Here is a 26,446-nt window from a genome sequence, read left to right as displayed (position 1 = left end):
GGTCAGAATTGGCGTAGTATAATATGTTATAGATGATTTTTTTCATTTTAGTGGGGGGGAGGGGGTGGTCTGCATAAGGATCTATTGTACTCCCCCGTCGATTCTTCAGGGCAACTTTTTTCTTGAAAGGGGAGTCCTAAGGAACATTATTATAACCCTTGTACTCGTACTAAAAAAAAAAAAAAAATGGTTCTACTTACAATATCGGGTCCATGTTGGTTGACCATTTATCTCAAAATCAACATTTTCTCCTTTTTACGCTTGTTTCGTGAACCAGTGTCCAATTTGATAATTAATAAAGGACTTGAAATTGGAGTTCCTGAGGACTGGACAACTAAATTGACATCGAAATCGTAATTTCCATGCCAAAATACCAAAATTTCGATACCACACTCGACTTCCATCCAATTTCCGCCAAATTCCAGCCAAGTACCATTCCACTGGGGTCTGGACACCAAAATTGATTCAAAATATGAATTCTGCAGTAAAAATTATTTCGAATTCATACTTTCAAACAATCTTATGAACAGGTTGAATCATTCAAGCGGAAAAAGGAGAAAATGTTGATTTTGAGACAAGCTTATGGTGAGGGGAGGTGTTGTGGTGTTGAGGGTTAGGTATGAGAGGGCAGCACAAACCAGTGGCCCTATAGGTAAAAGTGGAGGAGACACGAATGGCATAATTATTATTGTTAAAATTAAAAAAAAAAAAAATAGTTACTTACAATACGCAAGTATGAAAATTAGTTACTTACAATGCAAATAATTTAATTGCAATGATATGATTATTATCTCTGCAAATTACTGATGCAATCAGAATGAAAAATATGAGTTATGATAATTTTTGAAAAAAAAAGTGGTAGTTGAGTTCTACACTACTACCAAACTGAAATTTCTTCGCTCTGACCTATGAATAAAAAGTACGTCAAGTTCACATTCCATCAATCCTACCTTGTTTACTCGACATACGTAAAAAAATTTTAAAACTTCAAAAATAGAAATTAAAAAAAATAAATTTCTTAAAAAATTAAAAAAATGGAAATTTATTCAAAAATTTAAAAAAATGAATTCTTTCAAAAAAATCAAAACTTTTTTAAAAATTTGAAAAAGTAACAAAGAAAATGAAATACTTAAAAAAAATCAATTATGCAATTTCTTTAAAAATTTGCGAATCAATTTTTTTCCATAATTTGAACAAAATGAAAAAATTTTTAAAGAAAAATTATAAAAATGATATTTTTAAACATTTTTAAATGGTAAAAATAAACTGTAGGTAGGTATAATTATAGTGAGCCGTCGCAGCAATGCCCAGGAGAACCATGTAGGGGATCTCCGTCTATTCCGATTAGAATTTCGGACAGTACTCCCAATTCGGCCGATCTTCTGCTGTAACTGTTTTAAGATAGCAAAAGATAACACGTTGTGAAAGGGGGTAGAGTACTTACTACGAAGTGTGGTAACTTATTATTTTATGCCGAAACACAAAATACTATCTTACGATTGGTATTTACCTTTTACTCGAATGTGATAAGGCCGAATATCTTCATCTTCCAGCCACTTTTGAAGAACTGGATTATGTCTCCCTCATTCTGTGCCTCGAAATGACAAGCTCTGCCGACGTAACATGCAATAAGCTATACATCAAGTAAAATTTTGACTAGGCACCTCAGTATTGTACTGAAGAATTCTCTCTTGTTCCTGGCAAATTTTAAAGGATTCTTTGTTGAAAATAACATCAATTAGGCTTTTCTTTGTCATGAAGGAAACATAATCACAGACCATATTACACAAAATAAAAATAAATATCATAGGTACCTAAATATATTTCATTTAAAACGGATAGAAAAGAAAAGAAAAAAAATTTACTTAGACTGATCGATCAGCTCGATGGCTTCCGGTCACGTGTAGTTTAACTTCAACTCGTGTGTTCGTGATTACGGGCATCATTTTGTACAAATAGTAATCTGAAATAAATAAATAAATAAATAAATCAATTAATTTTCAGTACGATTTTTTTAAATTTTCAGTTCACTGAATACAAAGATATTTTTTTCAATGTTTTTCAATTTATTTTTCTGACAAAAATTTTTATGAAAAATTGCAGTTTTTACACTAAAAATTAATGAGGTAATTAGTTCATCGTACTTGATAAATATTAAATCATCGACTCATCAAATAAAAAAGTGAGAACCGCGTGGCTCAAAATTTTTCTGAAATGCTCGAAAAAAGTTTTTATATCAATTTTTTTCAACACTTGAACCCATTTCTACCGATTGCATGACATCATTCTCAGAGAATTTCCGAAATCATGACATAATTTTGGGCTCAGAGTCCTTCAAACATGCTCAAACAAATGTCTCGTCAAAATATTTCAATTCCTCGCAAATTTTTTCAAAAATCCCCAAAAAATCAAAACCCAATTTCGGACTTGAAACACTTCAAAAAAGCTCTAAAAACAGTTTTGTCATTTCCAAAATCAGCTGGAATGGCAAAAAACATCGTGTAAAAGCTCTAAAAACACCACATACCACAAAAAAATGAAGTCAATTCTGTCACAGTTCCTATAAATAAATACATGAAAAGTGTAAAAACGTGTCAAAAATGACATAAAAAGACTCAAAAATGCGATCAAATTGCTGAAGAAAGGATAACATTTTGTCAAAAATAAGTACAAAGATAGAATTTGGAAAAATTCTTTAATACATCGTTAAAATTATACCCAAAAACACGAAAATCACAAAAAAAAGAAGAAAATTCTATAAAATTTGCCTAAAATCACGAAGAAGTGTTGAAGATGTGTGTAAAAACACTCAAAAACGTATTAAAATTACTAAAAAAAAAATAATCAAGTAATACTTACGCAACTGGACGTGTGTTTTTATTTGTCTTATTATTCTTCATCCTGTAAAAGGGCTTAAAAACTGTTATAAGTATCTGTTCTTTCAACACTGTGTATAACACATATGTAGGCGAAGTTTCGTTTTGATTGGAGATGTACAGTTGGTAGGTACTTGGTATTGGTCCCTTGAGCTCTATTATATTCAAGTTGTTTATCATTTGACATATTGTAATGAGGGGGCTGGGAAAGATTGGTTATAGGGGGAAATATGATAATAACTTAATGCCTGGGGGATTCCAATAAATATTCCTTAGGGAAGTAATATTTATTCGGACTTGTCTAGCTCAGAGAAGAGGCTGTTAATCTTTCTTAGCTCCAATTTAACACTAATTCTGAATCTACCTATGAAATGAAACACAGTAGACAAATCATTTTACTCCTATATTCGATGTAATTGAATGAAATGGTTTAGCATAATTATACCAAATAATCTTAACTAGGTTAATATTATTCTGTGTTGACATGGAAAACTGTCAGCAGCATAATCAGCCACGATTATGCGGATTGTGCAGAACTATCTCAGGAACATGCCTAGCTTGTAATCAATAAGCGAGTGAGATTAATTACAAAAGTGCGGTGAAGTTACACTACTTATAATTAATATAGAGTTCAACGGGTACCTGGATAACCGGGTTTCCGGGTTCAACCCGGAAAGCAACCCGGTTACCCGGATACGGAACCGGGTAGTGAAAAACAATGAAAAATGCGACGTTGCCAAATCAAAGTGACGAAAAAAGTTCATCTTTATATAGCAATCCTAGCGATATAAAGATGAACTGCTCAAAATGACGTCATTTTCTAGAATTTTTCTACCCGGATAATGAACCGGGTAGACCCGGATAATTTTCGGATCCGAGTAATACCCGCGGATCCGGGTACCCGTTGAACTCTGTATTAATAGGATGGTGAAGGAAACTGGGTAAGATTTAGGATACATCTCTTACTTCAACACTGTACTTGTTCCCTGCTTGTCGGGGTGCTACTCATACTAAGTATGTCGCAGGGTATTGGTTGGTAGGTACACATTGCCAGGGGTAGAACCACTAAGATCCGGAACGAATAGCGGTTCATCCAAAAAAGCACTAATTAATCGACATACCATAATTAGCGCGATATAACACAAATTCACCACGCGATGGGTAACATTATAAAATAGGGAGAGTGGACTTGAGATACCCGGACCAAGTGTTTGTTAGAGGTTCACGATCAGAGCTTGGAACCTCGGATAGAGAATATACTAGTACACGTAACCTTCAGTCCCCACTATGGAATAAGTTCAATAATCTTTACTGCGAGAACTTTACAATATAAACCACCTATAGCGGTTGGGCCATATCTCACCCTTACAATATCCTGGACCAAAAATGCCTAAGAAAGGATCAAAAGACTGACATGTGTAAATCCTGATAAGTGGTTAAATCCCTTATTTCAGAGAAGGGGGGTTAGGGGATTGTGAGTGGCAGCACAAACCATCATAACAAACGAAGCACAAGCGATTAAATCAATTTTCATCGTCTCGGCGACCTTTCTTCTAACCCCTTTTTAAAATTTTAGAAGTCTTTCAATATTTCTGATCAAAATTTTTCAATTGAGGCCACTTTAATTTCTCATTACCTACCTATTTTTTTCAAGTTGGTAAATTTAAAATCTTTTAAAATCTTTAAATTTTAATTTCCTGCAATTACATAATTATATCAAATGTTTAAAAACTGGCGAAAAAAATCATCAATAACGAATATTTTTACAATTTTACAATATTTTGTCTGACTTTTCAAGAACATTGGAAACAATGTTTCAGAATCCCAATCAATGAGATTTCATTATTAGATTTGAAGCAAAAAACATACCTATTTACCACATCAACCACATGAAAGTTTGAAACTTTCCTCCCACAGAAGATTTTACCTTCATTTTTTCAACTCGACAGGTCTCTCTCTTCATGTACGTGGCCAACATAACATTTTTTCGGGGGGAGGGACTAAGGAAAGGTTTATATTGAAAAAAGACTTAGATACCTAATAAAATTACTAAAAAAAAAAAAATTAATACTTACTTACGTGACTGGACGCGTGTTCCTATTTGTCTTAAGTGATTATCATGGATAAAATCTAGATTAGCATTATGCATTATTATGAACAACACCATGAAGGGTTCCATTATTAAAAAATATTTGTAATTGGGGTTTAACCACTCTTTGAACAAACTCGAATCAAGTTAAGTGACGTATCAATAAAAATTTTGGTATGCTAAAAAAATAGCCAACAAAATGACAAATTTCTAATAAATTATCAAATCAAAAATTATGAATCAACTTATTATTTGAAATGAAACGAAGATGAAGGCTAGATGAAATTTCTGAAGCACCAAAACTAAAGACCGAAATGAAGAAATACATGAATAGATATACTTAGTTACTTACACGAAAAAAAATTAATGTATAAAAAAAAATTCTAATAAATTGAATTAATACTTTCGTTGTAGGTGAATCTATGTTTGTGGTCCTTCCTACATTTGAACACAAAATAAAAATTAAAAAATGATTTTATATTTTTCACTTAAATTCTCCATTTGTACATACACATGAGTAGTATAGGGGTCACTTTGGTTGTTTTCTTGACTACTTCTCATGCGGTTGAATCTCCCCAAAATGAGGGTTTCACTAATATCTCATCAGCTAGGGGTTGATTTTACGTTGAAAATAGCTCAGTATACTTTTACTATCCACGCCAAATTTCCTACAACTTTTGTCTAAAATTTAAAAAAAAAAACATCGTTTTTATGATTTTATGCCTCTCGAAATACAAATTTTCAAAAGCTTTCACTTTCGTTTGGGCCTGTTCTGTTTTCTTTTTCAAAATCAACTTCCTTCAAGAAAACGTCATTCAGATTCTAAAATTTTAAAACGCCAAAAGTAAACTACTCGTCCTCACATAAAAAATATCGTTTTTTTTGCCTGTCAAAAATATAATTAAAATTAAAAATCAAAAATGGCGGTTACGAGTACCTACCGTGATTCATCAGTAGAAGCGCTACTTGACATACAGATCTCCACAAAGGTAATATTCCAACTAGTTCCAACTAGCGAGTGAGCCCAAAAGATTTATGCATGCTCTTTTAATTTCGTTTCACTATATCTAATATAAATTATTTTAAGTATTTTATTTGTTTCAAACAGAATCCTGATTAATCGTCCAAGAAGAAAGATACTCACAACGACAGTAGAAAAATGCGAGAAAAAGAGGAAAAGCACAAAAAAAGAAAGCAACTTTTGATGTCTAAGAAAGATCAGTTCAAAATGCCACCGACGATTTTCAATTTTGAAAACAGTCAACAGAATAAAAAGCTTACTTACTTTTGTTGCAAGTATGTTTTTTTGTTTTTTTAAAATTCATTCTCGATCATTTTTTTCCATTTGCTAAGTTGGATGCATTTTCATTTGTTTAACAGATGAATTGGTATACCTACAAAGAAATAGCCGAGCTTGATGAGCCTTCCGCTATTGCTAGTGTCGAATGTTTCTCAAAAGAAATCACTCTGATGCAATTGCAAATTTCCTCCATTTTACAAAAAGCAGGTGCGTAGCTGCATACCTAATATTGTCCTCATAGTTTTGTTCCGTTCAGCATGCAACTAATGATTTTCATATTTTCAATATTCTAGTAGGTATTCTTTTCACCTAAATTATGGATTACTGAAATAATTGTTACTGAGGCTCGATGTTTATGAAAATTTGCTGACCACAATTCCAACTCCAGATAATTTAGACAGTATGATGTCACTATGGAAATGGAAGACGACATTGATCCTAGCTCCAAAATGCAGACGATTGTATTATTGAATGCTTAAGTACATATAAGTACAGTTGTTTTAACATTATTAGTTGATAGGTAAAAAGCTATTATTAGCTTCTTGTTGTCTGCGTAGATGCTTTTGCTTGTAGTGTGATGTAATGATTCGAATTTATTTTTGGTCCTTGTATTGCTTGGAATTCTCACTACAAAAGAGAAAAGTGGAGGTAAAAATAAGATAGGTACCATTCTTGAGAGATGAAATGGTTTAGCTAGATCTCGATAATGTTATAGTTTGATTTTATAAGTAGGTATATGAATCATATTCATGTTATTCTACTGAATTACCTACCTAATGATTTAATTTTTGAATTACGATTTAATAATTGTGATATTATGAGAAGAATTATATGAACTATGATTTGAAGATTGTGTTTGAGATTATTTTCAAAGTTACAATGACCAAGTTAATTCTTACACTATAGAGCCTTTTTATGATCTGAATACAACAAAGACCATTTTGGACTAATTTTGGGACGCTGATTTCGAACATGACAACCGTTTTGGTCAATTCCCAATCAATTTTAAGGTAAGTAATTCAATTTCAAAAATTTATGGAAAAAATCGAAATAAGTCCAGAGACTACAGATTGGTTAAAAGTAAAAAAAATAATTTTAGGAGATTGATCTTAAAAAATGAGGATTCCTCATTCATTTTACCAGTAAATTAAATCTAAATTAAAAATACTTTTACACTGAAAATGGATCATTTTGAATTTGAAAAATGTTTATAGGTATTTTTTTTTTAAAAAGTCACCAAAAATGTAAAACTTAATTCAAGCAGCTAAAATTTTGAGTTCTGAGTTTTTGGAACGCATTGTCTTGTTCTGTTGGCGTACTTATGATAATTTTTGAACATTTTTACTTTAATTAATTTTTGAGAATAATAGTTCTGAATTTTTTTTTTTGCTTATTCTGCCCAGATTTTGGTAGTTTATGTCTTTTTTGAGTATTTTGAACTACTTTACGAGATTTTCATTCCTGTTTCTCTATTATGTTGTCATTTTTAGTCATTTCAAATATGTTATCGAAATTTTCACTACTTGCAAAGATTTTATTTTGATTCCCCTGAATTTCAGTAGAATTTTATCATTTTTTAGATAACTTTTCAGCTAATTTACTCAATTGTGCGTTTTTAACACTGCTATAATATTTTTTTGTTGATTTTTTTTTTACATTTTTTAAAACGCAATTTACGTTTTATTTTCAATTTTATATATAAATTGTGTTAGAATTCAGGACATTTCATCAAAAGATACTTACTCAGCAATTATTAAAATGTTTTATAAAATATCGACGACTTGAGTAGGTATCCATTTTTTTTTTTTTTTTTTACTATAATTATAAGTATCTACCTACTTTCTTTTTTGCTGATTTTTTCTCAATTTTCCTCAACTTTTGAAGAAATTTTAGCACTTATACGTATGAACTTTTAAACCCATTTTTGCTGGTAAATTATTAAAGTTGTGTACCATCTTGTGATAAATGCTGCCATTTTTGTCAATTTAAAAAAAATCTTGCTAGTCTGTCTTATTTGTCAACTTTTTGACAGTACCTATTTTACCAGTTTTTTCTTTTTAATATCACTGGTTCTCTAGTAAATCTTCATCTGTTTCTTTCTTTTTTTTTTACAGTGCTTTGAGCAGGTTTTGTGAGATTTCATTATTTTTCAACGATATTTCATCAAATTTAATCATTTTTATAAACAATTCAATTTGTTTTTTTTTTCGAATTGTCTTGAAAAACATGCATTTAAAATTTGAATTCCAAAATAATTGTTTTAAGATAATTTCAAGAACTTTTCTGTAAAGTAAGTATTCATATCCTACGCCATAAAAATTATTTTCGTGCTTTTCTATTATGTATTTACCTAATTTGTAATATCTAACTGTAATCACTGTTTTAAATTTAAGATGAGGAATGCCATTTTGTTTCCAAAAATTTGATCTCATTGTGTTATTTTCAAATGAAAACAAAGGCAGTGACACGAATATGAATTCAGATGCAGAATTAAATTTACCTAATTCCAAATTTCAGGAAACTCAATTTGTGATTGGAAAAGATGATTTCTGTAGTTGTAGCTGCCAAATCGCATTTCACGACCTTTTTGAGAAATTTTTTGAAAATTTGTCACCTAAAAAATACTTTTTTGAAACCACTGACTCAAAATCGTACCCAAACTTCAGGAATTTTAATTTTGACTTGATAATACGTACGATTCCCAAAATTTAAACAGGGCAATCGTATTTTTGACCTTTTCTTTGAAGAATTGGTCTAAAATTTTTGGCTTAAAAAATACCTTGTCAGATACCCACTCGAAATCGATCCCAAACTCCAGTTACTTTATTCCATACTGAATTTTTAAACTTGAAAGTTGAAACTTTCCATTAAAAAGTATCGTTATCCTATCAACTTTGAACTTTGAGACAAAACCAACTACGGAAATAGTTTCTCCACATTAGAAACCCCTACCGACGATACTTCCTACATCTCGAAAAGCTCCCTAAAACTCATAAAAAAATTTCAAAGTTTTGGTATCAGGAGCATACCACAACCTCCTACTACTTTCTATTCTTCTAGTGAAATCGGTGTAATTTTGTATCATAAATCTGTCGAATTCATCTACCACGTCATTTGGGTTGCATATTTTCAACTTTTAAGGAGCAAATTGATGATTTTTAAATTAACGTTTCTTGCCTTAATTCAAAGCTAATTTAGCTTAAAGTTCGAATTTTCCATTATAAAGATCATTATCTACTCACTTACAAATAAACTCAAGAGTTTGTGTTCGTTATTTAAATTGCATATCGTGTAGGTATTTTGAAACCGGTTTATAATATTTTTAGCCAAATTTCAATTTTACAATTCATTTTTAAATCGTTGATCGAATAATCGCTGGTAATTTCAAATGTAAACACGAAATCCTCGCAATAACATCGAAAAAATTCTCAATTAACAAAATAATATTGCAAATCATCTGCAAGAATACCTACCAAACATTTTTTATTTATCCAAAATTATAATGCTATTTCAACGTAAGTTAGAAACTCCAATCAAAGAATTTTGGATGAAAATCAAAAGAATTTCTGGGAAAAGCTCGTTTTCACCTATTACTGCTGTCAAATCTCCATCAGGCGACCTAGCTTTCTCATCCTCACAGATAGCTAAAATCCTGGCTAATAATTTTGCGGAGAACACTTCCTACAATAAACTTCTAGCTGAATACTTGGCATCTCAAATTACTCATGATTTCAATGACCAATGTTTTCAAGAAGAAAATTGCAACCTTGAGTATAATGCTGACTTTACCTTACTAGAATTGAAAAATGCCATCAGAAAAACAAGAAACTCATCACCTGGTCCTGATAATGTTCATATTGAGATGTTAAAACACATGAGTACAGATAACCTTGAAATTTTATTACAATTCTACAATAAGATATGGAATATGCACAAAGTACCTACTTCTTGGCTCCAGTCACATGTAATACCCATACCAAAACCAGGAAAATCTACATTAGAACCAAATAGCTATCGCCCTATTGCCCTAACCTCAGTTTTATGTAAAATGCTGGAAAAAATGGTTGTTGTTCGATTAATGGATCATCTGGAACTAAAAAACCTACTTGATGAAAACCAGTGTGGATTTAGAAAACACAGATCAACCTTAGACCAGCTAGTAAAACTTCAGCAAGAAATCTTGGATGGCTTTACAACTAGACAGTACACAGCTTATATTTTCTTTGATGTAGAAAAAGCATTTGATCGAATACCAAAACAAGCCATTATGAACTCACTGAAAAATCTCAAGCTTAAAGGAAATCTACCTCTATTCATATAATCATTTCTAAGGCATCGAACTTTTAAAATCCGGCTGAATACAACTTACTCTAGTGCTCACATTCAACAAATTGGCACTCCCCAAGGAGCAGTAATTAGTCCAATATTATTTATTTTGGCAATGAATGATATTAAAAATGTGATACTCAAGCCAGTAAATTACTCACTATTTGCTGATGATTTGGCGATCTTTATTCGAGCAAAATCAATCAACAAACTTCAAAAGAGTCTCTAAGAAACAATTAATCAACTTCAGAGATGGATTACTGAAAAGGGGCTGCGATTTTCACCTGAAAAAACTGTTATTGTCAACTTTCATCGTAAGCATGGACCCACACAGTGTATCAATCTTCAAATCTACAACACTGAAATAACAAGTACTCCTGTTCATAAGTTTCTTGGACTCTACCTAGATGAGCGCTTAAATTGGAAAACCCATCTCAACTATGTCAAACAGAGAGGAAATAATGCTATGAACATCCTTAAAAAACTCAGTCATACCAGATGGGGTGCAGATAGATGGGCATTATTACGTATTTTTTCCACATTCAATCATTAATGCTCTTCGTCTGTGTATAGGCGCTTACAAGTCCTATATCAAAACTTATATCCAAAGTAGGTACTACCGCATTACAAGAAAGAAGAAACTGCCTAGCTCTAAAATACTACATAAAGATCGCCATGAATCCAAGTCACATGAACTACTTCAAGATTTTTCATTCAAGCCTTGAAAAACAATACTCTACCTACAAACCTTTTGGAAACCATATTAGGAAATTGCTGACCTCTGAAAATATTGATCCTGCCAACTTGAATGCTGTTAAAGAAAGAGTTCAGACATATAAAAACATTATACCACCAAATCCTACTACCTCATACCGTTCAAGTAGACGTGAAGAAGTAATTTTAGCCAGGATACGAATAGGCCATACCTCATTTACTCACAGCTCACTCTTCACAGAAAAATCTCTCAAGAAATGTCCATGTTGCAGTGTAAACATAACGATTCAACACATATTGGACTCCTGTGTTTTATATAAATCAAATGTTGAAAATATACTGGGAATAGGCTTCAAATATGAACACTTAAAAGAAGATGATGAAGACTTATGCAAAAAAATTATTCACTTTCTTGAAAGTTTCCAACCTATTTAATGATATTTGAAACTTTTTTTCTTTAATTGTTATTAATTTGTTATTTTTTTTCCTTTACCATTGTTATGTAATTTCTTTCTGTATATGTTGGTGATTTTGTTGATTAGTTTAAAAATTTAAATCTGTGTATTCTAATGTATGTAATTTACTGCAGACAGGGCTGGATTAAGCCTCTTTACGCTCCTAGGCAGAATTGAAATTTTCCGCCCTTTCAAAAAAAATCAAGTACCCCCCCCCCATACTTTTATCAACATACCTATAAGAACAATAAACAGGGCTCTTCTTTGATCGGGCCCTCTAGAATGAGCACATCCGGGGCAAACTGTCCTTTTTGACGCCCTCTCAACAACCCTGCTCCTCCAGAAATCTAACAATTGTTTCCATAAAATTCCAATAGGTAGGTATTTCTGGAAACACGCATAAATGGTCTGAACGAAGCGAGGTCGAAAGCACTCAAAAGACCAAAATTCACAATCCCTCAGAAGTGAAAAAACATCATTTTTGATCTGAGAGGTCAATTTTTCTACCCTCAAGACTCAACTTTTGTTTAGAGAAAAGAAAAATTATATGCCCGAGCGAAGCGAGGGCGAAAGCTTTTGAAATTTTGATTTTTCATGATTATTCAAAATACCAATTTAGCAGTAGCACTACTATTGAACACCTAATAGTACAAGAATTTAAAAAAATTTAAATTCGTGACGATTTTCGCGACTTTTTTGTAATTTTTGTTGAAAATCGATTTACAAGTTAGAAAAATCCCAAAAATTGCCATGAAAGCTCTTCAGAATTTGCCGCCCCTGAAAATCTGCCGCCCCTGAAAATCTGCCGCCCTAGGCAACTGCCTAGGTTGCCTGTGCGTAAATACGGCCCTGACTGCAGACGCTAATAGCCTAGATGTTGGGCGTCTTTAAATAAAAATTTTTTCAGTTCAGTTCAGTTCAGTTCAGTAGAAAATATAACAAATAACAGCGAAAAAAAGAAATGTACACACAAAACAAGAATTGAATAGGTATGTACTTCATGAACAGGTACACCTACATATTATTCATTCTTAAATATTAACAAGTCTTTCAAAACCCCTAACTATTGGATAAAGTTTCATTTTGGTAGGTATCGCAATTATCGAGTGATCTACTGCTGAAACAGATGATATTTCAAGTTCACTGACAACTTTGACCCCCCCTAGCAACCTTTAGAAACGTGCTAGAGGGCTGCGATTTGCGCAATTGGTCATCCCTTCGGAAGGTCTTTCCCCATGAAAAATGTCAAAAAATCGCTGACCCCCCCCCCCCTCTTACCACTTTTTGGTCGAATTTACGTGGAATGACCCTGGTAAGTAATTTTGATAAAAAACGTATTTTTTTTTTAAATTTTGGTAAAAACTGACTTTTTTTTAGGAAATTGTGACCAACAAAAAAAAACAACGTGAAAGACAGGCTTTTTGGCCGTAATTTACTAATGTATCCAACATGTACTTAGTCGCGACTGATTCATTTATTTTATCTATTTGGGACAACTCGTACTTCCTAAATGCGGCCTTATTTAGAAAATCAATAAAAATTTATAGATTTTCTGAATAAGGCCGCATTTAGGAAGTAGGAGTTGTCCCAAATTGGTAAAATAAATGAATCAGTCGCGACTAAATACAATGGTATCTTTTGATAGTGAGATACCCGCGATGATATAATAACATTGCCGTTGGAACATCAGGCCCGAATTCGTTACTATACATCTACATATCTTCCACATCTTTAACAGGTACCCTATAATGATAAAACTCCTCTACGGTTATTTCAGACTTTTTCAACTGTTCGATTAAAATGTTAGTAATGCTCGTATCTGCCCAATAATCGGCAATTTTCATATTTCTGAAGCAGGAGATTACGGAAACAGGAATAAACACTTTGTTTTTATCATCTTCCAAACCAAATCTATACCCGGAATCGAATTTTAAGCCACACTTGCAGCGTTTGGCCGATCGTGATGGAAAGAGTCTCCCGAAAATCACTGAAAAGCTAACCAAGTGTAACACTTGGTAAGCTTTTCAGTGATTTCCAGGACACTCACTCCATCATGATCGGCCAAACGCTGCAAGTGTGGCTTAAAATTCGATTCTATTTCTTCCAGTGTGAAGCCTATAGCACTGCAGAAGTCCTTGCTGAAAGTTACCTCGTGGATACTCGATTTGCTCAGGCCATTACCAAAGTAGATTAAGGATAGTCGGGAAATTCCGGCAATGAATATTGAATGCCATTAATATTATTACGCTGCATTCTCATCATTTTATAGAATGTGCAAGCGGTTGGTCTAAACAGTTCGAACAAATCAGAATCCTTCATGTAAACTTTTCTAAAAATTTCGTCGCATTCGTCAATCAATATGACAATGCGTTGTCCATACTTAGCGTTCAGATTTTTGATCAGGAAGTCAATGCAATAACTTCTTGAATGATTGAGTCCATGTTTGGCTCCAATGTCGCGTGGTGTATCTTTGAGGTACTTTTTATACACATCGATATCAGCGATTGTGTTAATGGTCTGTACAAAACTGAAATCTATTTTGATAACGGGATATTTCGTCCATTCCTCGGGAAATCGTTTGGCGATGTACGTGTCATTAAAAAGTTTTCTATCCGCGGAAAAAAAGTGGTATAACATCTCTGCAAATGTAGTTTTTCCAACCCGACGAGAACGGGTGAGTAAAATGTATGGTGGCTTGCCTAAATCCAGTAGTCTTTCTATGAATATTGTTTTGTCGACATATGCCATTCCCTCAGTTCTTATTTAAACAATAAGAACTAAGGGAATGGCATATGTTGATAAAACAATGTTTATAGAAAGACTACTGGATTTATGATCCAGAACCTTCAGCCCAATTCATCGTTTTATTGCCAATCATTCAGTTGATGTGACTGCAGCTCTAACACACTCAAGGAACAGCTACCTACACAAACATAAGGATAAAATGTGTAACAATCAAGAATCAAAGTAGGTTACATTGCACTTATGTAATAAGCTAGCGGATAAAGTAACATAGGCACGCGCCACAGTGGGATGTATGTAAGTACAAATACATAGATATGCAAACGGTACCTCTACGTCACCTTTTATATACTCACGCGTTCTCTTCGTCACCGAATTCGGTGACGGAGGCGTTTTGCCGGTGACGAAGACGTTTCCCTGTGTATAACAAGTTCAAACGGTTTGTTTTCCCCTGAAACGTAAAAGGGCAAAACTTTGTCCGGTGACGAAAAGGTCATGTATACACCTACTGTATACAGATTTTAAAAAAAATTTTCCATCAACACAGACATACCCTGGACGTCACCGTATATAAACAGTACCTTTTGGTCACCGCTTTTTAAATGCTTCCAGTTGTGTTATATTTTCGTATTCGTAGCCAGCGCAGTTGCAGTCTATTAGGCAAGGCAGCAGGTGACAATTTGGTATAGTCAATATCTTTTTAAATACACAAGGTCACGGAAGAGATCAGTTTATAGTCGGAGGCAAATTGGTACCATTCTCGTAAATTTTTTTTGTATAAGCTTAAAGCATGTAAATCAAGTGGGGAAAAGAGTATAATCACTATTACAACTGTGCTGGTTAAGAATATGCTATAAATACACTGCCGGAGGCATTTTAAAGCCTGGTGACGAAAAGGTACCGTTTATGTATGGTGACGTCGAGGATACTTAGGTCCATATATATATTTAGGAGGAAAAAAATCGAGAAATTGAAAAAAACAAACTGCACTAACATGACCAAAACTCAAAATCCCAACGTGTACTATAACCCTCGAATGATTTGTTTTGACTTGTGCTGGTAGTTTGAACGCACATTGTGTTGCTAGTGGAGCGTGTTGAATAGAAGCACCTGGTTTTGCGGCAATGATGCATTTGTTTGAACATCCGTGAATTTTTGTGACATATGCGTTGATGTTGATACTGTTGGTGTTTTCTTGTAGTATTTTTAACATAGATTTCAAAAATATACTTGTTTTTTAGTTTAGATGTTCCGTAGGCCGAGTAGGTAATCTTTAATTAAAGTCAGTTCATTTTACTATGTAATTTCAACATCAACTTCAAATTTTGAAAACAGCCTCGATGTATCCTAAAAAACTATTTTCATGAAAAGTACCACTGAAATGTGTATACTTTTACATGATTTTATCAATTTTTGCTACAACTCGCAACATTGGGCAAAAACAAGAAAAATACAACCAAGACTGATGTATTATTGCTACGAATCATCAATTTTTTGGAAATAAGGGTTTGGTGGGTAAAAATATGACCAGTGATGTTATGAGCACATGCCCGCTGAGTGTATGGGCGGATTTACGTCTACCAATTTCGACCAAATGTGCGAAATATGATCGAGAAGAAAACATTTGACACACTATAGGCCAGGAGGCCACTTAAAACGAGTGTAATTCAAGAAAAAAAAGCTCAGTAGCCAATCAAACAGAATAGGCATGTTATTGTACATAAGTACGTACAGACATTCACAAATTTTCAAAATTTTGAGTTTTTACCCCCTCCCCTGCTTTTCTTCGGGGTTTTGAGTGAAAATACCTTCAAAATTGTGTTCATGCGCATCAAAAAACCTATATTTAGACACCTCACATAAAAATTTTCTAAATTTCGAGTTTTTACCCCCACCCCCTACTTCTCCTTTGAGGTTTTGAGTGAAAATACCTTCAAAATCGTGTTCAGCGCATCAAAAACCCTACATTTAGACCCCCCCTCACATAAAAGTTTTCAAAATTTTGAGATTTTACCCCCTCCCCTGTCACTTCATTGGGGTTTTGAGTGGAAATACCTTCAAAATCATGGTCAGCGCATCAAAAACCCTACATTTAGATACCCCACTTGAAAATTTTCAAGCTTACAAGTTTTTATCCCCTCCCCCTACCCCCGTGGGGGTTTGAATAAAAATACCTTCAAAATCGTGTTCAGCGCATCAAAAAAACTACATTTAAACACTCCATATGAAAAGTTTCAAAATTTTGAGTTTTTACCCGTTTCCCCCTACCCCCTTGGGGTTTTGAGTGAAAATACCTTCAAAATCGTGTTCAGCGCATCAAAAAGTTTTTTCCTCCTAAATATTTTCACATCCCCCTGTGAGGCTTAGGTAGGTAGGTACTAGAGCTGAAAACAGTACTTGCTGACAGCAGGTAACTACTGTACCTGTATCCTAAATTCTCACTTCTCGCTAGTAGCGGGTAGCGAGTTGAAAAAATGTCACACCGGTTCACGTTATAACTAGTAGCGCATTGAATGTGTAGCCGGTGTATGGGCATGACATCATCATTGTCATCAATCATGTCAAACGTCAATCACACATACAAACGACAGTTGTCAAAGCGTAACTCCTCCCACTTACACATTATCAAATTTTGGGATGCGTGCACAGACCAAGTGCGAAAACATTCAGGTTGTGCTCGCTATACACTACTATCTATAACCAAATCAACCCGATACAACCACTGGCAGGTTTAGCCAAATAATGATAGCACATGATTGGTTGTTGGACTGGAGAGATAACATTCCACCAAATACTATCAACTGACAATACTGGCAACTCCATTTAAAATACATTGAGCGTTTTTGTCACGGTATTAGCGCGATCTGAACGACCAGGGTTAAAACTAACTCTTATCAAAAATGCTCTAATTGGTTGGTTTATAACTGGTTTGAATCTCGCGCGTCCGCGAAATTTGAATAAGCAAATCAGATGCTTGGGGTAGTTGTGGTAACATTTAGTTTCACCCTAGGCCGCTAGGAGGATAAAACACCATTTTTCGACGGAGTTGCCAGTATTGTCAGTTGATATGTAGTATTTGATTCCACCAATCATATGCATCTATTTCACGTTGCCAGCGTATATTTTTAATGAAAAACTTTTTTAGGGGTACTCGATATCTCTTGGCACCCTGTATGTATGTGGGTATAGATATGCAGATGCATTTTGCACATATGTATAGTCGTATAAGTAATTTTAACAACTTTCCACAAAAAAATTTCTTCAGCAATTGTCCTTCAAAGAATCAAACTCAACTTAACCCTTAAAGGCCCCTGCTAATCCTGAAATGTTGTGTAAAAATGCTTCCAATTTCCTGAATTAGATCATCACAAGCATCACTTTAACCCACAGTTCACCCCCCCCCCCCAACCCCTTAAAGCCGTCACGTAAAAGTGGTACTGATTTTTTCAATTATCCTCAAACTGAGGAAGCAAAAACCCCAATGAGGTCAATCATGGAACTGAATGATAAAGTATCATTAGATGTACTGAATGAGTGAAAGCATAATCCCAAAGAACATCCCACCCTTTTTTGGGGGACAAATTTTGAAAAAAGTTGGGATAAAGTACAGGGACCCATGCTCCATTTTTGGATGAACATATTGATGGTATAGCTTTCACAAAATGAAATCATGAAAGGCGCGTGCAGGGTGGATCAGAGCGTTTTTTTGAAAATTTGATACGCTTGTCTCCATAAAAACCCTGAAAAAACAGAGCATGCATACACAGAGTACATAATAGGAAAATATTATCAAGTAGGCTTGAAATGACAGAAAAAAAGTTGAAAGGAACACAAAATGCTCTTAAACAGACCAACGCTCAGAAAATCTACAATCCACCCAGCAATTTTGTGAAAGCTATACCATCAATATGTTCATCCAAAAATGGAGCATGAGTCCCTGTATCTTATCCCAACTTTTTTCAAAATTTGCCCCAAAAGGGGTGGGGTGTTCTTCGGGATTATATGCTTTCACTCATTCAGTACATCAAATGATACTTTATCATTCAGTTCCATGACTGACCTCATTGGGGTTTTTGCTTTTTCAGTTTTTGAGGATACTTAATTGAAAAAATCGGTACCTCTTTTACGAAATGGCTTTAAGGGGCTGGGGGGGTGAATTGTGTGTTAAAGTGATGCTTGTGATGATCTAATTCAGGGAATTTTATAGCATTTTCACACAACATCTCAGGATTAGCAGGGGTCTTTAAGGGTTAAGATGTCCGACTGTATAGCAGCCAACTCGCATTATTCAAATACGTAGGCATAAATTAGTAATCAGCCGAAAAAAGATTTGTGGGAATAAAATTTTATAATGCGCACTTTACCTTTATCCAACTTGTAACTGTCTCGTCGCATTCAGTTCTGTACCGGTATTGATATCAAATCACGAATGGAATGCAAATTGTATAATGCACAATAAGGCGCTAAACAAAATGTTCTCAAACGATGGAACTACACAACTCATGTAAGAGAGGAAAAATGATATCTAGGTATCTGTGTGACGAGGGAAGTTATTAAATTTTTTGTACAGATTATCAATCTGATATTTCTGTTAATACCGTGCAATCAATAGACAGTTAATTGAAGTTTACCATCATTTTAAATACCTACAGTAACCTTACGTAGGTATTTTCCTTATTGCGTTCTGAGGAAATGACCCGGTAGTTAGAAGAATTTTAAGCCTCAAATCAGATCATGATTATTAAAAAACATACCGTGCTATCTATCACGATACCTAGGTTAAAACAGCGAGAACGAATCGAAAATTTTCATCAGCAGTTCTTTTGAAGACTTTTGAGAAATTGCTGCATCAATTCTACTATTTTTTTTTGAGATTAAATTTTCTCATTTCTCACAAATCTTCCAAATATTTTAAAGGTATCTATAACTTTTCAAAAAACTTTTGATGGAAAAATTCCAGTTTTCTACCAAAATTTTCGCCACTTTTCGATAAGTTAAATGACTTTTTTCCAAAAATGAACCGAATTTCGAGCTAAAAATTCTTAGAAAATTCTCAAAAAAAAAATCTTTGTAGAAACTTTTGAATTTTTTGCCAAATTTCAACTCACTTGAATACCCATCTATAATGATTTTAGAGATTTTCGATAAAATTTCAGTGATCTACCAATATGAGTTACCCAACATTTTGAAAAATTGTCATGGTTACTCAAAGTTCCGAACTTACTTAATTTTGAGCGAAAAGTTCATCAAAAAGTTTACCCAACAGAAATTTTTGAATTTCAATCCATTTTGATAGATGTCATTATACTTCTTCGAAAATTTTAAAAATCACGACTCAATTCCGGGCTGAAAATTTTTCAAAAATTTCACAAAAATCTCAAAGTAACATTTTGATAATTATTTTGAGCTCAAAATTTTTCAGATATACTTTTAAAAAATGTTCATCGAAATATTTGAAATTCTTGCGAAATTTTAACCCACTTTGATAGGTCACAATTCGCCAGGTCTATTTTGAATAATTAGTTCATTTTTATTCCGAATTGGAAAATACCTCCTAGCCCTAGCTCCTCTTAGGAGAAAAACTCTCCCTAATATTTTTTTTGGAAACGTGTCATTATTTAATTTCTTGGGAGTCTTTAGTGGATCCGTACAGAAAGGGGTGTTCCAACTCTGGAATCCAGAATTTAAAAAAAATTGTTATTTCATGCATTTTTCGATTTTTTTTTCAATTTTAAGTAGAAGGGGGAGGGGGTGTGATGGTGGGCCTTCCATATACACAGAAACCAGAATTTTTATTCGGGCCTGTTTTTTATTTATTATTTTTTTCCAAAAAGAGGGATGTTTAGAAGGATTTTGACGCAGAAATTGAAAATTTTACTAACATTGTCCTCCTTAAGTTACTTATTTTTCATGATTTTTTCAATTTTGGTAGGAAATATGTACCAGGTAATCATTATCACTCGGTGGAATGAACGTAAATCTTTCTAAACAAAAGGGTATATTTCGAGGAATTTCGACGCATAAATTGCGAATTTTAAGCAAATTTCTCAGACACAAAAAATTTTTTCAACTTTTTTTTTCAAATAAAATTTTTTAAAAATTTGGCATCTAAGAATTGCCTTTTCGAGCTCGTTGACTCAAAATCGCACTCTAACTTCGAGAATTTCGAATTTTGACTTGGAAAAACGATTCCCTAATTACGGAATTTTTTTATGATCATGAAAATTTGCGAATGTTTGTTTTTTGGTTGGGGGGGGGGGGAAGAGGCGTTGAGGGAATTTCTCATACTAAATGTACATAAATATTTTTCACGGTTTCCTTCTTTTATTTTATTGAAAGAATTTACCCCCATGCATTCTTAAATCATTCGAAGCCTTTTCTGGAACAGTTCAAAAGTCAAAAAGCGAAGATCGAAGCCTATGATGATGTTGAGAGATGGGAAGGAAGAGGAGAAAAAAGAGATGATAAACTTCAATTCTAATTTTTTGGTCATATTTTTTCAAATTCTTATTTTACCTACACTTCTGAACTGTTCATATTAAAATTTCGAGAACAGGATTAATTATCTGTTGATTTTGAAAGAAATTTTTAAAGATTTTGAGTCAATTTTTCAATAATTCATGTAGGTACCTAATGTTTTTGATAGCCTAGATATGAACAATTTTTGACAATTTTTTTCAAGGATTCCTGGAGAAAGGCTAATTTTAAAATCGTCAACGTACCTACTTATATTGATTTTACAATCGAAAACTTCTCAATTAACAAAATAATATCGCAGATCATCTGCAAGAATACTAAACATTTTTTATTTATCCAAATTATAACGCTATTTCAACGTATGTAAGTTAGAAAATATAACAAATAACAGCGAAAAAAAAGAAGAAATGTACATACAAAAAAAGAATTAAATACTTCATGAACAGGTACGTATTATTTATTCTTAAATATTGCACTATCGAAATAAAACATGTAAAAAAAAAAAATACCAAGATGACAATGCAAACTGTTCACTGTTCAATCATATAGACCTCTATAGCGAATTGATTACATAAAAAAAAAATAATATAGGTAATATGTTCGCGATTTATAGCCTAATATGTACACATGAACGACTAGTTTTTAAAATAACGCACATTTAAGAACTAATTTACGAAGTAACTTGAGCAATTTTATCACTGAATGGTTTGAATAAAACCGGCTTATAGGTTTTATTACGATTATACGGCTGAGGTGTTATTTTGTTATGCACCGATTCTTTAATATTATGCTGCGAATTTTTCAACGATTCTTTTCTCTATTGTAGAAAACAAAAGAACAATACAAACAACAATCATTTTAAAGTGGTTAATTAAAAACGAACATCGCGATGAAGATGAAAAAAACTTACGTTTAAAGAACTATCGATGATGGGGCTTTCAATCGTTGAAATATCGTAGTCTTCTGGTTCGTTTGCTTCGTCATCGAGTTCTGGGCTTTGGGACCTAAACATTAAAATATTTCATTTCAAAAAAAGGGAAAATTTACTTGAAAACGAACCACAAGACGAAGAAAATTAGACTTGAATTAATGCAATTAGGTAATTAAAATTTAAAAAACAACAATAAGTAACCGAAAACCAAATTTAGATACACACCTTTCGTACTTGTTATTGTTGCTGTGTGACTAGATAAGTTAAAACATCGCTTCCACTTCTAAAACCTGCAGTTAGACAGCAAAATAATAGCAAACCAGTTAGTAATAAGTATCATGCAATTTTCTTCAAATTTTTTATTCCAGTTAGGTAATTAAATTGTCGATTTGAAGTAAAAAGTTAACGAGTTACGGTTTCATATTAGTTATTAGATTTATTTATGTACAATGTTGGATATTATAAGGTCCTTATTTTCGTAGTTAGAGTAACAGTATTAATTTCGATCATTCGATCGTGCTTATATAATTTAAAATTAATTAGTTTAATTAGCACGTTAAGGTATAAAATATGAAGTTAAAAGTTAAGTACCTATTTGACTCGTTGTTTACAAATCAAAATATAGGAAAAGTGCACCTACCTGCTTCGTTGTTTCGTTCGTGAAGTAGGCCTGGTATTAGGCTGAGATAATTCGGAATCCGAGCTAGCTACCGAACGTGGTAAGGCACCTTGAGCAAAATCTTTCCTATAATTATCTGTAGATAATGATTTAGGAGAGTCGACCCGCGAATGATAACTTCCATTACCTATAGGAATAAATTATTCGTTGACAGAATTACTCAATATTATTGTAAAAAATTCAAACTAAAGGAGTAAAATAGGTAGATTTTAAGTTACCAGAATTAGAATGATGCGGAGTAACGTAGACTTGAGCATTTTTAGGCATTTTATAAACAACTTCCGGATGTACGGTTTCTTTTTTGATTCCAGGATCCGAATGAGATATCGAGTCCAAATCCGATCTACGATCATTGTTATTAATAAATAAAGAATTATCGGTCATAATATTACGATGATTTTATGCAACGATGCTGATGAGAACTTACCTCATTGGGGTATAATCCCTGTAATCCCTTCGAGGTTGCCGGTACTCGGATAAAATTTGTGTACCGGGAGGTGAGGGAGGAATAACAGCGCCATCAGGTTGTTCTCTGCCACCTTCTGTTAAATTGTATAATCGTAATTGATGCCTAATGTCAGCCTTTTCTCGTTCTCTTTTACGTTGAAATTCTTCTTCGACTTTTTTCATTGCTTCTAATTCGTGCAGTCTTCTTCTTTCTGCAAAAAAATATATTACATCGTTTGAGAATGTGAACTGTACGTTTATTAATTTCGAGGACAGAGGATGAAAAATTGCAATTTATAATTTTAATTTTTTTAAAACTCGTCAAAAATAGAATGATTACTTTAGGAAGTTGAAATAGTTGCCAGCCTATTAAAAAAAAAAAAAAATGATTTCAGAGTTATTTTCCATGAGAAAAGACGAAAAGGAGAGATGAAAATTTCCAAAAAATCAATCCTAAAGTTTTTCAAATATAGGGATTATTTATTTATTTATTTATTTTTTTAATATGGAGGAATTTTTTTCATTTCATCATAAGAAAAATATAATGAAGGAAAAAAAAGTTTCAAGATCGTTGAAATTTTATAAGTCGATGAACGATGTTCGAATGTTTGCCTAATTTCAAGACTGACAGGCGTTCCCTATTCCATAATCCTGTTTTTTTTCTTCAGATTTGACATGTTTACCTTTCTCTTCAGCTTCTTTTGATAATTTTTCCGCTATCCTTTTCCTTTCGATTTGTCTAATTGTACTTTGGAAGGTAAATTTACGACTCGACTTCGTCCTATTGCTATTACTGCTACTGCTAGGATTTGGGCTCGATGACATGTTGCTCATATGGTTGGATTTTTCAACTTGATGCCTTGTCAGGTCTTCGCATGATTTTGACATCTGAGTTAAATTCGGAACTTTTCGTTCTCTGCGAAGAAAAAAATAGGTACGCGTGAGTATAAGTAAAATGACAATATATATTCTTATTAAATTAGAAATTCAATTCTATTGCTATAGTTATAATATAGGTGGGTACCTTTGTTGTTTGGTATTTTTATACTCTGGTAAACATAATATGGCCGCCATTAGCTAAATATGAAAAAGAAGGAGGTTTCCCCATGGAACATGCTGGATCATCATCCTATCAACAGAGAAAAATGGTATTAATAATTTTATTATTTGAAAAAAACAAAAAAAAAAAAACGTGAAAGTAAGTAATTATAATTTGAGGAAATTATCGATTTTTTTTTACCTGATCGCCAGAAGATGGACTCGTATCACTCCAACGATTCGAGTGTATGAATTATGAAATAAATTTGGCACGCTTCTGCTGAGTAGCCAATTTTCATCTACAGATGAAACCGCAGCTACTTCCTTATTTCGACCTAATGCACCGCTTACTGATCGTTTGAGTTTCTTTGAATTTTGAAAACTCGACGACGGAAATATTTCTAAAGGGATCTGAAATCGAAAATACATCAAATTTTAAAAAGATATATTTATATTATTTGGAAACATTTTAAATTATTTATTCAGTATTTTTTTCTCAAATTCTTTAAGTAGATAACTTTTTTGTTGAAAAATTGGAAAAAAAAATTATTTTACCATTGTTATTTATTTCTGACATTTTATTGAAAAAAATATAAAATTTTCGTTTTCAATTTAATTTTATTACGCACCCAGCTCTCAATTCTTGATTTTAGCCCCTTCATTGGAAATTTCGTTTTCAACTATTTTCAATTAAACTGGCCAATTTTTTACTTTTTAAATTACTTTTGGGAAATCTTATCGATGAGATCTTTCTGCTTCATTTTGCTATCATTTTCACGACAGCCAAAGGAGGAGTTGCGATAGGGCCATTTTTTGCCCCACCTAGTTTTCAAGTCGACCACTCTAAAAATGTTGTAATAAATGTCCGAAATACGAATCCGTGGTTAGTTAACGCAAAATGACCATTTTTTGGGCTCCATAATTTTAAGAACCACTGAGTATTATTTTCAAAAACTTTTTTAGCGTAAAATATATTTTGAATCAGATAAATGTCATGTGAGGTTATTTTCTTACTTTCAACCCTCGAGGGGCAGAAATTGAGGGGGGGGGTTCAATTTTTTGAAAATTTTGGAAACAAAATTTTGATCCTACCCCTTATGAACCCTTCTAAAAAGCTTTTTGCAGCTCTTATTAGTATCTGAAAGAGCTCCATCCTACCAAATTTTGAGCTCAATAAAATTTTTCGCTGGTACTCAAAAATCCAATTCTCCAATTTTTCGCAATTTCGATATTTTGGGAACCCCTGGAAAACTAGAAACCTGAGATTTGCGCCAAACATAATGTTTTGAGGTATATGTTCGATTATTTAGATGAAAAAGTTGAATTAAGCTCCCCGTATATATTCGTAATTTTTAACCCTTTTTTTTAGAGCCCCCCCCCATTTTAGGCACCCCTAAAAAAGGCGTTTGTGCATAGTTTTTCAATTAAATTGAAGAATTTACATTTGAAACACGCTAGCAAGTGATCGATAATTTTTCGAATGATTTTTCTGGTAACTTTAAAAATTGAGCTATTTTGGGTCAAAGTCTGAGATTTTTACTACCCATGTTGAAATCATGAAAACGTGATTTTAACGTCTTTTCGAAGAGTTAAATCTCAGAATTTGACCCAAAATAGCTCAATTTTTAAAGTTACCAGAAAAATCATTCGAAAAATTATCGATCACTTGCTAGCGTGTTTCAAATGTAAATTCTTTTATTGAGCTCAAAATTTGGTAGGATGGAGGTCATTCAGATACTAATAAACTGCAAAAAGCTTTTTAGAGGGGTTCAAAGGGATAGGATCAAAATGGGGAGGGGCCAAAAATGGCCTTATCACAACTCCTCCTTTGGAGAATATTCTGACATTTTTGGAAGATTCAAAAAAATTTCAACATTATTAAAAAAGGAAAATTTAGCAATTTAGCTACAATCTTGGGCAAACAGAAAATTCTATGAACATTTTGAATAAGGTTTCATAATTTTTGTGGGCATCATTTTGACGATATATTTCTTACTGTTTTTCTTATTTTCTACTTTTTTTGTTTTTTTTTTTCAATTTTGTAAAATTTCTACGGAGTTTTATGTTTTTTATAACTTTTTTTTGATTTTCGCGTCATTTTTTGCACAACTTTCAAAGAAAGTGTTCGTTTGGCAAAAGTTCATTAACATTTTTTGTCATTTTTGTTCATTTTTCAATTTTTTGAATCAGTTTTGTATTAATTTTGTGCAAATTTTGTCATATTTTGTTTACTCAACTTCGGCATTTTTTCATAGATTTTTTCCCTCCATTTTTAAATTTTTCAGGTATTTCGTAAAGTTTTACATTTTACTCAATTTTGAACAAATTTTTCCAATTTTTGGTAATTTTATAGGAAATTTTGTGAAATTTTT

At 32.9% G+C, this 26,446-nt stretch overlaps 1 protein-coding gene and 2 long non-coding RNA genes across 5 annotated transcripts in view; 1 reads left to right on the top strand and 2 right to left on the bottom strand.

The window, feature by feature from the left end:
* The first annotated feature begins 1,072 nt into the window (after positions 1-1,072).
* Positions 1,073-7,113, top strand: LOC135846089 (uncharacterized). The gene is made up of 4 exons (XR_010558879.1): positions 1,073-5,954; positions 6,074-6,261; positions 6,346-6,472; positions 6,559-7,113. It is a non-coding gene; the product is annotated as an uncharacterized LOC135846089 (long non-coding RNA).
* A 5,621-nt stretch (positions 7,114-12,734) lies between these two features.
* LOC135843884 (uncharacterized) lies at positions 12,735-19,078 on the bottom strand. The gene is made up of 2 exons (XR_010558398.1): positions 18,867-19,078; positions 12,735-14,683 (listed from the first exon to the last, which is right to left on the bottom strand). It is a non-coding gene; the product is annotated as an uncharacterized LOC135843884 (long non-coding RNA).
* A 2,340-nt stretch (positions 19,079-21,418) lies between these two features.
* Positions 21,419-26,446, bottom strand: part of LOC135845372 (mitogen-activated protein kinase kinase kinase kinase 4-like) — a 62,052-nt gene continuing 57,024 nt past the window's right edge. Inside the window, exons 2-9 of one of the 3 annotated variants that reach the window (XM_065363878.1) lie at positions 24,277-24,485; positions 24,061-24,165; positions 23,720-23,952; positions 23,017-23,248; positions 22,808-22,932; positions 22,551-22,716; positions 21,890-21,983; positions 21,419-21,796 (exon numbers count right to left, since the gene is read on the bottom strand). In XM_065363878.1, the coding sequence (XP_065219950.1) occupies positions 21,650-21,796; positions 21,890-21,983; positions 22,551-22,716; positions 22,808-22,932; positions 23,017-23,248; positions 23,720-23,952; positions 24,061-24,110 (1,047 nt within the window). In that variant the 5' untranslated portion in view covers positions 24,111-24,165; positions 24,277-24,485 and the 3' untranslated portion in view covers positions 21,419-21,649. Of the gene's footprint in view, positions 21,797-21,889; positions 21,984-22,135; positions 22,201-22,550; positions 22,717-22,807; positions 22,933-23,016; positions 23,249-23,719; positions 23,953-24,060; positions 24,166-24,276; positions 24,486-26,446 lie in introns of those variants that run through there. The other 2 variants (XR_010558741.1, XR_010558740.1) reach the window with 2 other exon arrangements.

Source organism: Planococcus citri, chromosome 4, assembly GCF_950023065.1.
Source record: "Planococcus citri chromosome 4, ihPlaCitr1.1, whole genome shotgun sequence".
Taxonomy (NCBI): domain Eukaryota; kingdom Metazoa; phylum Arthropoda; class Insecta; order Hemiptera; family Pseudococcidae; genus Planococcus; species Planococcus citri.
This window is presented reverse-complemented; position numbering and strand designations above follow the sequence as displayed.